Source organism: Clavelina lepadiformis, chromosome 5 (assembly GCF_947623445.1).
Source record: "Clavelina lepadiformis chromosome 5, kaClaLepa1.1, whole genome shotgun sequence".
Lineage (NCBI taxonomy): Eukaryota > Metazoa > Chordata > Ascidiacea > Aplousobranchia > Clavelinidae > Clavelina > Clavelina lepadiformis.
In genome coordinates, this window is record NC_135244.1 from 19,906,842 (window position 1) to 19,918,646 (window position 11,805).

Consider the following 11,805-nt stretch of genomic DNA (forward strand, 5'->3'; position numbering starts at 1 on the left):
TTGGAAAAGGCTACTTTGGTAAACGGCAAGACCATATGTGTCAAACTCCCGGCCCGCAGGCCACATCCGGCCCGCTTTACAATAAAACTTGGCCCCAATGTTATTTTGTACATTGAACTATTTCCGGTCCGCAAGATCATTGTACAGTATAACTTACTTTTTTCAAGCAAGAAACAAGAATATTACAAATCGCACAATACAGCAGCACAGCAGTTGCCCCATCACGGTACACGGCAGCCTGTAATGTTACAGCCTTGTTACTTCCATAGGTTAATGTTAACCCTCATTGCTTTTATTTGAAGAATTGCATGCAAACTGCTAATCTTAAATGTGAGTGTGCTCAAAAATTTTAAGATAAAAAAATATTATGACACGTATTAAGCTGGAAACAACGAAACACTTTGCTGAACCTAAGCAAGCCAAATTTTTTTATTTATTATTTAGTTAATGCACCGCATTAACTAAACATTAACATTAACACATTATCATTAACATTAGCATTAACACATTAACTAAGTTAATCAGCATTTGTTATAACAATTTTAAGTTCACCGATCTTCGTAATCTTTTTAATACTGTTTATTGTTGAATAAGGATGTATTGTAAACTAAAATAAGTCACAGATACCATTTGTGCCACCAAGCATAATCTTAACAGCAAAAGAAGATCAACTGGTGATTGAATTATTTAATGGATTTTCAAAACGTTGGTTTCATTAAAGAATTCAGTCACCGGTTGAGCACCTTTTGTTGTTAAAATAAGTTAATTTTAACTTCATTAAATAACTACAGGCTAATGAACGTATAGCACTTATTAAATTATATTAGTTTTGCAGAAATTCAGTCAGTTAATTTTTGGTGTAATTAGGCAACTGAAAAATGGCCGATTCTGATAAATTTAATGTCGACAAGATAATTGCCAGTCTTTTGGAAGTGAGAGGCTCCCGGCCCGGGAAAAATGTACAGCTGACTGAAAATGAATTCCGAGGCCTTTGTTTGAAATCTCGGGAAATCTTTTTAAGCCAGCCCATCCTGCTGGAGCTGGAAGCTCCTCTTAAAATTTGTGGCGACATTCACGGGCAGTATTATGATCTTCTTCGTTTATTTGAATACGGAGGCTTTCCCCCAGAATCAAACTACCTCTTTTTAGGGGATTATGTTGACAGGGGAAAGCAGTCGTTGGAAACCATCGCTTTGCTATTGGCATATAAAATAAAATACCCCGAAAATTTCTTCCTACTTCGTGGGAACCATGAATGCGCCAGTATCAATCGCATCTATGGATTTTATGATGAGTGCAAGCGAAGATACAACATCAAGTTATGGAAGACCTTTACAGATTGCTTTAACTGCCTTCCACTGGCAGCCATCATCGATGAGAAGATCTTTTGCTGTCACGGTGGTCTTTCACCTGATCTTCAATCGATGGAACAAATCCGTCGCATCATGCGACCAACAGATGTTCCCGATCAAGGTCTTTTGTGTGATCTTCTGTGGTCAGATCCGGATAAAGAAGTTTTCGGCTGGGGAGAAAACGATCGTGGTGTATCGTTTACGTTTGGTTCCGAAGTGGTTGCCAAGTTCTTGCATAAGCATGATCTCGATCTTATCTGTCGTGCACATCAAGTGGTTGAGGACGGTTATGAATTCTTTGCTAAACGCCAGGTTGTCACTTTGTTTTCTGCTCCAAATTATTGTGGTGAGTTTGACAATGCTGGGGCCATGATGAGCGTTGACGAAACTCTGATGTGTTCCTTCCAAATTCTGAAGCCTGCTGACAAAAAGAAATTCCCGTATGGTGGGTTAAATGCAGGACGCCCCGTTACCCCCCCTCGTAATAACGCAAACAAGGGAAAACAAGGGAAAAAGTGAAGAAATAACTGTGCATATTTGGCCTAATTAGCAGACTTTAGTTACAATGAATTTAGGAAGGTTGCTGGTAACTTGTCCACTACTGTTTTTCAACTGTATTTTAGGACTATTTCTGCAGTTGATTGAAGTACTTGTGCATATATGGTTTCTTTGCAATCATTGCAGTTTCAAAATAATCATAAAATGCTTTTTTCTAATTTTCATTTCTAGATTATTTACATTTGCACATAGTTCACCCATGTGCTAAGAATTAATCAGAACTTCCATAGTGAAATTCATCCTGGCAATTACAAATTTAGCCTTCACATATTTTAGGTCAGCATACAAAAGTGTACAAACATACACAAGTAATACAATTACACCTGGGTAGTGACTTTTTATTATGCTCATGCTCTAGTAGAAGTATCTGTTTATAATCCTGATTTTGTAGATAACTTGTTGAATTTGTGTACCCAAAGATTAAACTTGTGGAACTTAATTAGGCTTTTTATTTAGATTTAGAATTCAGCGCCACAATTTATACCTTGCTTTCGTGTAGATTGTTCTTTGTTCGCTAAATTTTTCCTGCATTTTACATATTGTACAGCCACAACTTGTTTGAACACATAAAATCATCTTTACTGAAAGGTTGGCATATTTAATGCTTGAGCTATTAATACTAAATTCACACATTTTGCTGGGTGAATATTGAAAAGATTTGAGGAAAGAATTATTTTACTCGAATCAAATGTTTTTTACCGCTTATTTGATGATGACCACTTTTTGTTATAAGGTTCATTAAAATATGGAAATGGCAAAGTGTTTTTATGTATTCATAGATTGCTGCAGTATGGTAGTATTTACAAAGCATTAGATGCAGATTGCCTGTAGTGTTTGAATTTCTTAAAAAGTGAAGAATTTTAGTCTTACCTTAAAGGAACATTCCATTCTAACTTGTAAGCTGTTTAAAGTACCTGGTAAGTTAGAGTTTAGCTATGTATAATGTTTAAAGATGATTGATTACAAAGATATACCGGTACTGGTATTTATAGCACCAATGTTAATCTATATTGTACTTCATGTATCCGTGGGCATTTACTGTAAATAAAATGCAAGGCTTATGGACTTATTATATATATGCAACAAAAGAGTGTGGATTGAAAATGCAAGTAAAAGCATTTTATTCAACTTCACTTGACTAACATTTTTCAAACAGCATCAATCTCCCATCAGATTTTAAATTTAAATTGTGAAAAATAGACAAAAAATTTGAATTTTCAGACAAAAAGTTAAAAAAATTACAAAATTTCTTTTATCAATAGAGGACATTCTTGAGTGAGATGTGGAAATTGCGATGCACTCCGAAATTAACTTCATTTGTAAACAAGCACACAAATGAAAATGATAGAGTGCCCTGGGATGGGTAAAATCTGCTTTGATAAGCGTTTGCTTAAGTTTCGAACAGAGAGTGCTTAAAACACTAAGTTTTACCATACGTTGTCAATTTTAGTCATCAATCGTCACTGCTTACTCCTTGGCAAAAAGGAATTAGTCAATTTTTTAATTCTTTGACTTTGCTGTTGGTTGTGTGGTCCATAGTGCTTCTAGCTTCCATGGCTGGGACCACTTGTCAATGTTCTGGAAAAGCAGTTATTTTCATAAAGCTGTCATGGTTGTCGACATTTTGTATTAAGTTGAACTGTCACCTTGTCCTTGAAGGTGTCCTATTTATATACATTTTCGACGCTATTTTCCAATCCGAACTTGCACTAATGCTTGCTGCAACCTACAGTGCTCTAATAAGTGGAAAATTTATTAAGGAAAAGTTTTTTTTTGTTCCATTTCAGCACAAAACTGCTCTAAGCAGCTTGATGGATTTGTTATCGTGTCCATCGTATTGTATTGGAATCTTTATGCTCAGACCAAGAAAAGTCTGCACAGTTTTAATTCGGCAAGGGTTTCTGACACTGTTATCGAGCGATTTTGGTACTTTTGTTTTTCACACATGTTGCCCAACCACCACGTAATTGCATCATATGCACAATTTCTATAATTGACTCGCCCACCATCTATTTACTGATGGCAGGAAGACGTTTCGTTTGTGTTACGTATTTTACAGCTTTCAAACCTAAATTCTGATTTTGAGGTACAAACACCGTACGTTGGATTTAGGAAGTGTCTAATGCGTGTTAGTTAAGCAAAGTTGAAGAAATGCTTTAACCTGCATATGTGTTGGATATCACCACTTCTTTATATATATATGAAAACAAACTTTACTTTAACATTATTATCTTGTGGTGGTAATTAACAGAATCAAGTTTCTCAAAAGAAAATGTCACTCTCAAGTCGTTGGGCTATGCATCATTTAGCAAGCTACAAAACTTCCTTTCAAAGTTACCACACATGTGTGAGGCATTTGAAGGTATGGTGTTTGGCCACGTTCCGATACTATGTAAGGGCCAGGACGCGAAAGTCAAGCCAGATCACAAGTTTTATTTTTAAAGGTTGTTCCTCGTGTGATCATGAGAAGGTCTGCTACTGATGCAAAGGCCATTGCGCCTAGTGCCCCTAAAAAGGCTATAGGCTGGTGGTTAGCTGGTTGCTGTGGCATGGTAATTTTAGGCTTATCGTTGATTACAAAAGTGATTGCTGTTTGCAATGCAAATTGTCAAAAGTAATTATCAAAAAAAATAATTAGTCATTAGTAAATTAAATAGTAAGTAAATAAATATTAAGTAGTAAGACATGTAATATGTTATACTTTTGATGAGTTGTGACTGCAGTAAAGTTTTTTAGAAAACAGAGTATTGGTTTGGCATTTGCAGACTGTTGGAGCTGTAGTGATTGGAGGAGTAACACGACTTACTGAGTCCGGTCTTTCGATGGTTGACTGGCATTTGATCAAAGGCATGAAGCCGCCTACTACTCATGAGGAATGGACGAAGGAATTTGAAAAATACCAGCAGTTTCCAGAGTTTAAAATGTAAGTATGCATTGACCATTATGTACTTTTCTATGTTGTTTAAGGCGTCCTGTCTTTTTGGCTTTTGTGTTTTATATACAGTACATGATACAGGATATTTGTAACTTTATTGTATCAAAAAGAATAACTTTCTAGATATTTTGTAAGTATGATAAGTTCCAAGTAGGATGCTCCAGAAAACAACAATATGCTATTGCTAGTAAAGCTTGCTACCATTCTCGTACACCTTGTTGCAGACTGAACCACAACATGACTTTGAGCGAGTTCAAGTTTATATGGCACATGGAATACGGGCATCGGATGTGGGGGAGATTTATTGGCCTTGTTTATTTTCTTCCATTGGGATATTTCTTGAAGAAAGGTTGGTTGGACAGAAAGATGAAAATTCGAACTGGCATTCTGGGATCTTTGTTGGTTTTTCAGGTGTGAAAATAATACTATGTTGCCAATGCATGGTTTGTTTTAGTGGTAATTTTGTGTGTCCTGTATATTTATACCACTACATGCTTTTGCATTAATATGTTAATTGATAGTGCTAGTAGCTCGGCAATAAAATCTGTGTCAAAACCATAAAATATATAATATTAACACTTTTGCTTTAATTTTGTTACTTTTATTGAATGACGCAATTTATCATCAAAGGGTCTTCTGGGCTGGTATATGGTGAAGAGTGGTTTACAAGATAAGTTTAACCAGAGTGAAATTCCACGAGTAAGCCAGTACAGGTATAACATGCATGGTGTTTGGCAATCTTTATCTATAGACATGAATTTTCACTTGTTTTGTTTTCTGTGCTGTTGTTATATTTAGCACATCATTTTTGTGTGGTTTTTCTGTTTTTGTCTTACAGAATTTAAAATATTGTAAGTGGGTTTATTATCTAGTACAACAAAGTAGTTATTCTTTTTAGGCTTGCTGCACATTTGGGATCTGCGTTTTTATTTTATACTGGTTTACTCTACACTTCACTTACACAATTATTACCGGAAAGAAGCATTCCGGACACAAAAGCGGTGTCAAAGTTACGCCGCATAGCCTACAGTACAAAGGGACTTGTTTTTATCACAGCCTTATCGGGTAACAAAATGTATATTTTACTTATGCGAATACAGTCGAAGTTTTTTGCATAAACAAATTATGAACAACTTTAGTTGAACAATATATATATATGAACAGCAATGTATGTAATCGCACTTTAGTCTGTATTTTTCCTTTTGTTTTCACTAAATAAATACAGCAAAAATATTTGTCACTCGGCAGCCTTTTTACATACTTATAATTTTTAGTTGTCTGGTCGGAGAATGTAAATTATGAAGGCCTTTAATACTGAAAACGGCCAAATAGCTATTGTTAATTAAGAAAGATTAAAGATAGCGATCATCCCACTTAATAATAAGATTGCTGCACAGTTATCACCAGCAAGCCTTAATCAAAAGCGAAATAAGTTTTATGACACTGAACAAAATTACAGCTTGACAGCAAAATTGGCACTTATGTCTTCTAGGTGCTTTTGTTGCCGGGCTTGACGCTGGTTTGACATACAATTCCTACCCAAAGATGGCGGACAGATGGATACCGTCTGATATCTTAACACATTCTCCAAAATGGAAGAATTTTTTTGAAAATCCAACTACGGTGCAGTTTGACCACAGACTTCTTGTAAGTTTAATGAATATCAAAAGAATGGTAGAAAGAAAGAAGAATAGTAACATCTTGTGATGTTTAGTTGTAAAACCAATTTCTTACTGTGTTATAGGGTCATGCGACATTAGCATTCGTTACTTACACGTGGTGGCTGACACGTAAAACTCCAGGCTTACACAGCCGGGCATTGCTTGCTTCCAACTTCATGATGGGAATGGGTGTAATTCAGGTCTATTAAATGGGACAATTAGTATAGACTGGTTCACTTGTGTATTGTCAAACACAATCAATACAAAAGATCTGAAGAACTCGTTTTCAATGGCATTTTTGTTTGTCTTTTAGGTATTGCTAGGAATTACGACTCTTCTGACGTACGTACCCACACCAACTGCTGCCATGCATCAGTCTGGGTCATTGACACTTCTCTCATTTGCGGTTTGGCTGTCACATGAATTAAGGCGGATACCGAAATAAACATAATTATCTTGTGTTGTACTGTACACTATTTGTTGCACTTTGTAGGTCAAGACGTTGCTCAAAGCAAAATTAGGACTCAATACTTCTGGAGCAGATAGCATTTGTCTACCTGCTCTATTGTCAAGACCCAAATAAATAATAGCATCATGGTTATTGTTGGTGATTTTCTATCTGGAGCAGGGACCATAGCAAAGTTGTTTTTAAAGCTTTTTTAGCTTTATAATGACTTTAATTGAAAATGGATATTTACTTAGGTAAGCAAGCAACTTCACTCATCAATAAATTGATCCTTTTTGTCGAAACTTTATTTTGTTCTGAAATTGTGTGTAAACATTTTTGTAAAAATATTTACATCGAAAAAATTCATAAAAATGGTTTTGATACTGAGGTATTATATATTTTTCGTCAATATCTGTAGGGTAACGAAGAATAAAATGTTAACCAAAACCATTATAGCGTGATAAATAACAGCGGGAAAAAGGTAGTTTCTTTTGATTGGCTACACACATAAAAGTATTCAGAAAGGGTGAAAAGCTTGGGTTTTTCTCAAGCAATCTGCTATTTTGAGATTAAGGTTATTTCTAATATTATCAATTGCATAGGAACAGAACAGTAAATTCTCCTTTGGACTTACTAGTTACTACTTACTTACTCACTAACTACTTCTGTTCTTCAGCATGCTAAACTTTTCACACATGCAGTAATAGAAAAATCATAACCAAAGCAAAGGGTGTGAGAATCATTGTATATTTACATAGAGATTATTAGTGCACGTGTGGATAAACAGAGCTGGCTATAATGCTTTCGTTTTCAGAAAAATCAGGCTTGATATGCTTAGTAATAATGTTATGCTAATCAAAAACATGTACTGTACTTTCAAGATTAGTATGGTGCTCAGTGCGTACTTAAGTGTAATTTGCTTCAATAGAAATACATGCATCAAATCCGAATCATTTTCAATATGACACAACCCTCAATTGAAGATATCGTTTGCAAGTAGAAGATTTTATTGACTTCTAAAGTGAAGTGACAAACAATCACCATACTGCTCAAATTAACACAGTTTGAACCATAATTAAATTATTTGTTTTGGCAACTTACTGGTTCACTTTTAATAACAGATGCAGTACTTAACGTCGTACCATCTCTGTATACCACATTTTAAAATTATGAGATGAACTTTCCTACAAAACCATTCATACAGAGTTGAAACAAGTGTGCAAAAATTAGCAAGTGAATCGCACCTAACATTTACGATAACAGAATAATATCCACCACAAGCACATTTCATAGAAATGGTGGCAGTTAGTTGAATATATGAAGGATAACCCAGTAGCTGAAACTAACACAGTGAACACTTTCACGCGGATATTTATATGAAACAAGCTTTTTGATTTCCTGTTGGTGTGCATTTTGTCCAACGCAACCTCATGTCCAAACTACTAAACAGTCAATTGTAAATGCAAAAAAAAACATACAGAAATTGTCGTAGGAATGTTATCAAAAACATACATAACAACAAACATATATGACATATTCAAAGACAATTTTTATAAAGAAAAATACAACAATTGGCTTAACCATTCTTTGAAAAATAGTTACAGTGAGAGGTTCAAGTATACAAAAATTAGTGAGCTCAAAAGAGTGGTTTTCTTATCACTTGTGAAACTTGTTTGTTCATAAATACTTAACGCAGGTGTTACATCACAAGTTGACCAACAAATAATGTGGCATACAAAATAAAAATTCAGCGGTAACATTGTTGGAAAAATATCACATCTTAGTTTGCTAAATTCATCGGAATGTATAAATACAATGATCTAAGGAACGACATCCAATAACATGTAACAAATTCTATTACATCCTCTTCATATCTTCTTTACTTCTTTTTCTTTGATTTTGATTTAGACGCAACTGTTTTCATAACCCACTCAAGTCCATCCTAAAAGAAAATCATATAATGGATTGAGACATTTGAGTAATTATGTGGTGTAATTTTTTCAAAATACTTGAGTAAATGATAACAACTAGAACCTCATGTAACTAAGAACCTCACTAAGAATAAAAATATATTCTCTTCCAAAAAAAAATCATTTATTATTTATGCACCTTTTCTCACTAAATAAACACTAGTAAATTTAAATAGATGTTCACAGCATATAGAAAACTTTTCGTAACAGGTGTATATTGCTATTACATACATGATAATTAGAACAAAAACTGGTTAGTGCTGCTTAGAGAGATAACTTCAACCTGGTACACACAAATTCTAAAGTGATAACATGTGCAATTTTATTTACCTGAACGCCTTCCCCTTTTAAAGCAGAGCAGGCTTGAATCTGCCATGTCCTACCACGTAATGTTTGAAGGTTGAGTCCTTCGGCAATTTCAGAAGCAGGAGCAGCCTGCAGGAGGTCTTGCTTGTTAGCGAAGACAAGTAGTGGAACACCGCTTAGCTTCTCGTCGGCAAGAAGTTCCTCTAATTCCTAGAAGAAAGTGAACATCACAGTAATTAAAGTAAACTGAGAACTTATTTTCATTGTTTGTTGCTCTACTGGTGATATAAACATTTTCGCTTACCAAACCTGTCTCTTCCATTCTTTTCCTGTCTGTGCTGTCAATCACATAAATAAGTACATCACTGTTTTCAAAGTAATTTCTCCAGTATGGTCTAATTCTGCGTTGGCCTCCAATATCCCACACGTTCAATTTAAATCCGGAACTGTTGACACTTTTAACATTGAAACCCTGCAATTAAAAATACTGCATTATTCATCTAAAGAAAAATCCATAACTACGTTAGTGAGAAGGATTTATCTCATTACTCTGGAATTTATAATATAAGAAACTCCAACCATACAAAACAAACTATCATGAAACGAATCCGTGAATTGTGAATTGTACCTGTGAATTGTACCACTTTTACATGGAAACATTACACTTAAACATTTTTCAGCGAAATTTTACACATTTTTAGAAGAAACAATAAATTCACCCCCTATTTAATCCAAAGCTATGATCACAAATGAGTGAAAACAGCATCATTGAGGAAGATTTAGAATAAAAAAGCCATGCGAGCAAATTAACAAGGTTGCGCATTGCATCACATAATGTTTCAACTCAATGTAGTTATACATGGGAATGATGGACCACGAAAAAGCAATACGCTCAGTTTGTGAGAGGGAGTTTGTTGCATGACCTAACCCTAATCAATTTGTGTCAATTCTCAAAGTAACTAAACTTATCTCTATGAATAATTGAATATATAATCAAAATGTGGTCAATGGTCTAAACACCAGTCAGAAAATCGTATACAACTATATATTGTACTTAAATAAATTTGGTTCTTATGATAAACCACGAGTTTACATAATATTAAACAAAAAGTGCGACCTAATACTGTTTATTGCTAGTTAAATCTGATCTACCTGCGTCGGTGTTATGTTGGTCACTTCTTCTGAAGCAAGCGATTTCAAAATTGTTGTTTTTCCAGCATTGTCTAAACCCAGAAGCAGGATTCGAAGTTCTTTGTTCTGGTCCGACTTTAATTTCCGAAGGAGATCAAGGAGCCCCTGATTCAAAGACATGAGGGAATAAAGCAGAAACTTTTCATGGTCATAACCACATAAGTAGCAAATATCAAAATAGGGCAAATCTATCTTTAAAGGTTGATGGACTGGTCAGCAATACAAGGCTATGTCTGCTGTTTTGGCAGCAAATATTTAAATTTAAATATTACCACGAAATTCTAATACGATGAACGTTGATTAATAGAAAGTTGAAAACGCCGATTAAAACAGTTTGATAATTAATTTATCTAAATTCAGTAAAAAATTTTAACAAATGTCTATGAAAATAAGACTGGAAGACAATAAATGCTTCATTATCAATCAGACAATCTGTGTGATGCAGCCCTTGTGAGTGTGACATCATGTATTAAAAATGTGGCCTACAAGCGTTGGGCGATTTGACAAGCCTGGGCACCTTATACCACCTTACATGTACACAACTTAAAATAGGAACAAATAACAAAAATAATGCAAACATAGTCTTACCATTTTTTCATCCACATATATTTTTGTGTAGTTATCTGTTGGTCACGTCTGGGAAGATAAGAGAAAAAATTTCTAAAAAACTTTGGCAAGATTTAACCTAATTTGTTGCTAAACAATTAAAACATAAAAACTAAGAATTTGTCAAATAGAACATCTCATTAACCTGATTGACTTAATCTCAAAACTCCTTCCACGCTTATAACAGTTTGGAATACTAGATCAAAGAGCATAAACTTTCAATGCAGTAACTTCCCAAAAGAAAAGGTTTTTACCAAAAAGTTTCCTTAAAACAATTAAGGACATTGCAAAAAATCATCTTCCCTAAAAGGAACACTCTTTTTCGCCTTGAAAATTGGTGCAATGGATTCCTCGCCAGAAAATCCTCACCTTCATACCGTTTCATCCAAGCTAGGCGTCACCAAACTTTTTGAACTCAGGGCCAGATATTCATAAAAACTGAGGATTGCCAAATTCCTGCTTTGCTCAATAGGCTACCATACAATAAGCTCATTTGTGACTCAGTGAGGCGGGTCGGACAAATTATCTTGTGGCCCGTAGTTTGGTGAACCCTGATCTAAGCTATAGCGTTCCACTGTTCCCTACTGTATGAATAATAGCCAAAACTATCTGGCATGTGTATAGGCTACAGACCTACAGTACGGTTACAAATTTTGAATCATGGTTTGGTTTTAAATTGTGCAAAGGCCTTTTTTAGCCCAAGATTAAAGATTATAGGATTCCAATCGTAGCTGTACAGTAAGAATAGATCTATATCTGTACATATAGGAAACAACTC

At 34.8% G+C, this 11,805-nt stretch overlaps 3 protein-coding genes across 3 annotated transcripts; 2 read left to right on the forward strand and 1 right to left on the reverse strand.

Annotated features, from left to right (window-relative positions):
- Window positions 1–796: 796 nt before the first annotated feature.
- LOC143459330 (serine/threonine-protein phosphatase PP1-gamma catalytic subunit B) lies at window positions 797–2,690 on the forward strand. The gene has a single exon (XM_076956427.1). The coding sequence runs from the start codon at window positions 879–881 to the stop codon at window positions 1,869–1,871; it is 993 nt and encodes a 330-aa protein (XP_076812542.1). The 5' UTR covers window positions 797–878; the 3' UTR covers window positions 1,872–2,690.
- Window positions 2,688–6,965, forward strand: LOC143459329 (heme A synthase COX15-like). Its single transcript, XM_076956426.1, has 10 exons — window positions 2,688–2,827; window positions 4,162–4,272; window positions 4,355–4,462; window positions 4,676–4,833; window positions 5,070–5,256; window positions 5,476–5,558; window positions 5,744–5,910; window positions 6,338–6,492; window positions 6,590–6,706; window positions 6,820–6,965. The coding sequence occupies exons 2-10, from the start codon at window positions 4,183–4,185 to the stop codon at window positions 6,949–6,951; spliced, it is 1,197 nt and encodes a 398-aa protein (XP_076812541.1). The 5' UTR covers window positions 2,688–2,827; window positions 4,162–4,182; the 3' UTR covers window positions 6,952–6,965.
- A 978-nt stretch (window positions 6,966–7,943) lies between these two features.
- LOC143460876 (ADP-ribosylation factor-like protein 3) lies at window positions 7,944–11,169 on the reverse strand. The gene is made up of 5 exons (XM_076958542.1): window positions 11,010–11,169; window positions 10,383–10,526; window positions 9,535–9,702; window positions 9,255–9,440; window positions 7,944–8,896 (listed from the first exon to the last, which is right to left on the reverse strand). The coding sequence occupies exons 1-5, from the start codon at window positions 11,010–11,012 to the stop codon at window positions 8,834–8,836; spliced, it is 564 nt and encodes a 187-aa protein (XP_076814657.1). The 5' UTR covers window positions 11,013–11,169; the 3' UTR covers window positions 7,944–8,833.
- Between the last annotated feature and the right edge of the window lie 636 nt (window positions 11,170–11,805).

Bases quoted from the DNA above. Each gene is read 5' to 3' on its own strand.
- LOC143459329 (XM_076956426.1), top strand. From the start codon at position 4,183: ATGTCACTCTCAAGTCGTTGGGCTATGCATCATTTAGCAAGCTACAAA. The intron at 5,257-5,475 runs GTGTGAAAATAA...TTATCATCAAAG, and splicing joins GATCTTTGTTGGTTTTTCAG to GGTCTTCTGGGCTGGTATAT. The intron at 6,707-6,819 runs GTCTATTAAATG...TTTGTCTTTTAG, and splicing joins TGGGAATGGGTGTAATTCAG to GTATTGCTAGGAATTACGAC.
- LOC143460876 (XM_076958542.1), bottom strand. The intron at 9,441-9,534 runs GTAAGCGAAAAT...ACTTTCTTCTAG, and splicing joins GAATGGAAGAGACAGGTTTG to GAATTAGAGGAACTTCTTGC. The intron at 8,897-9,254 runs GTAAATAAAATT...ATTTTCTTTTAG, and splicing joins TAAAAGGGGAAGGCGTTCAG to GATGGACTTGAGTGGGTTAT.
- LOC143459330 (XM_076956427.1), top strand. From the start codon at position 879: ATGGCCGATTCTGATAAATTTAATGTCGACAAGATAATTGCCAGTCTT.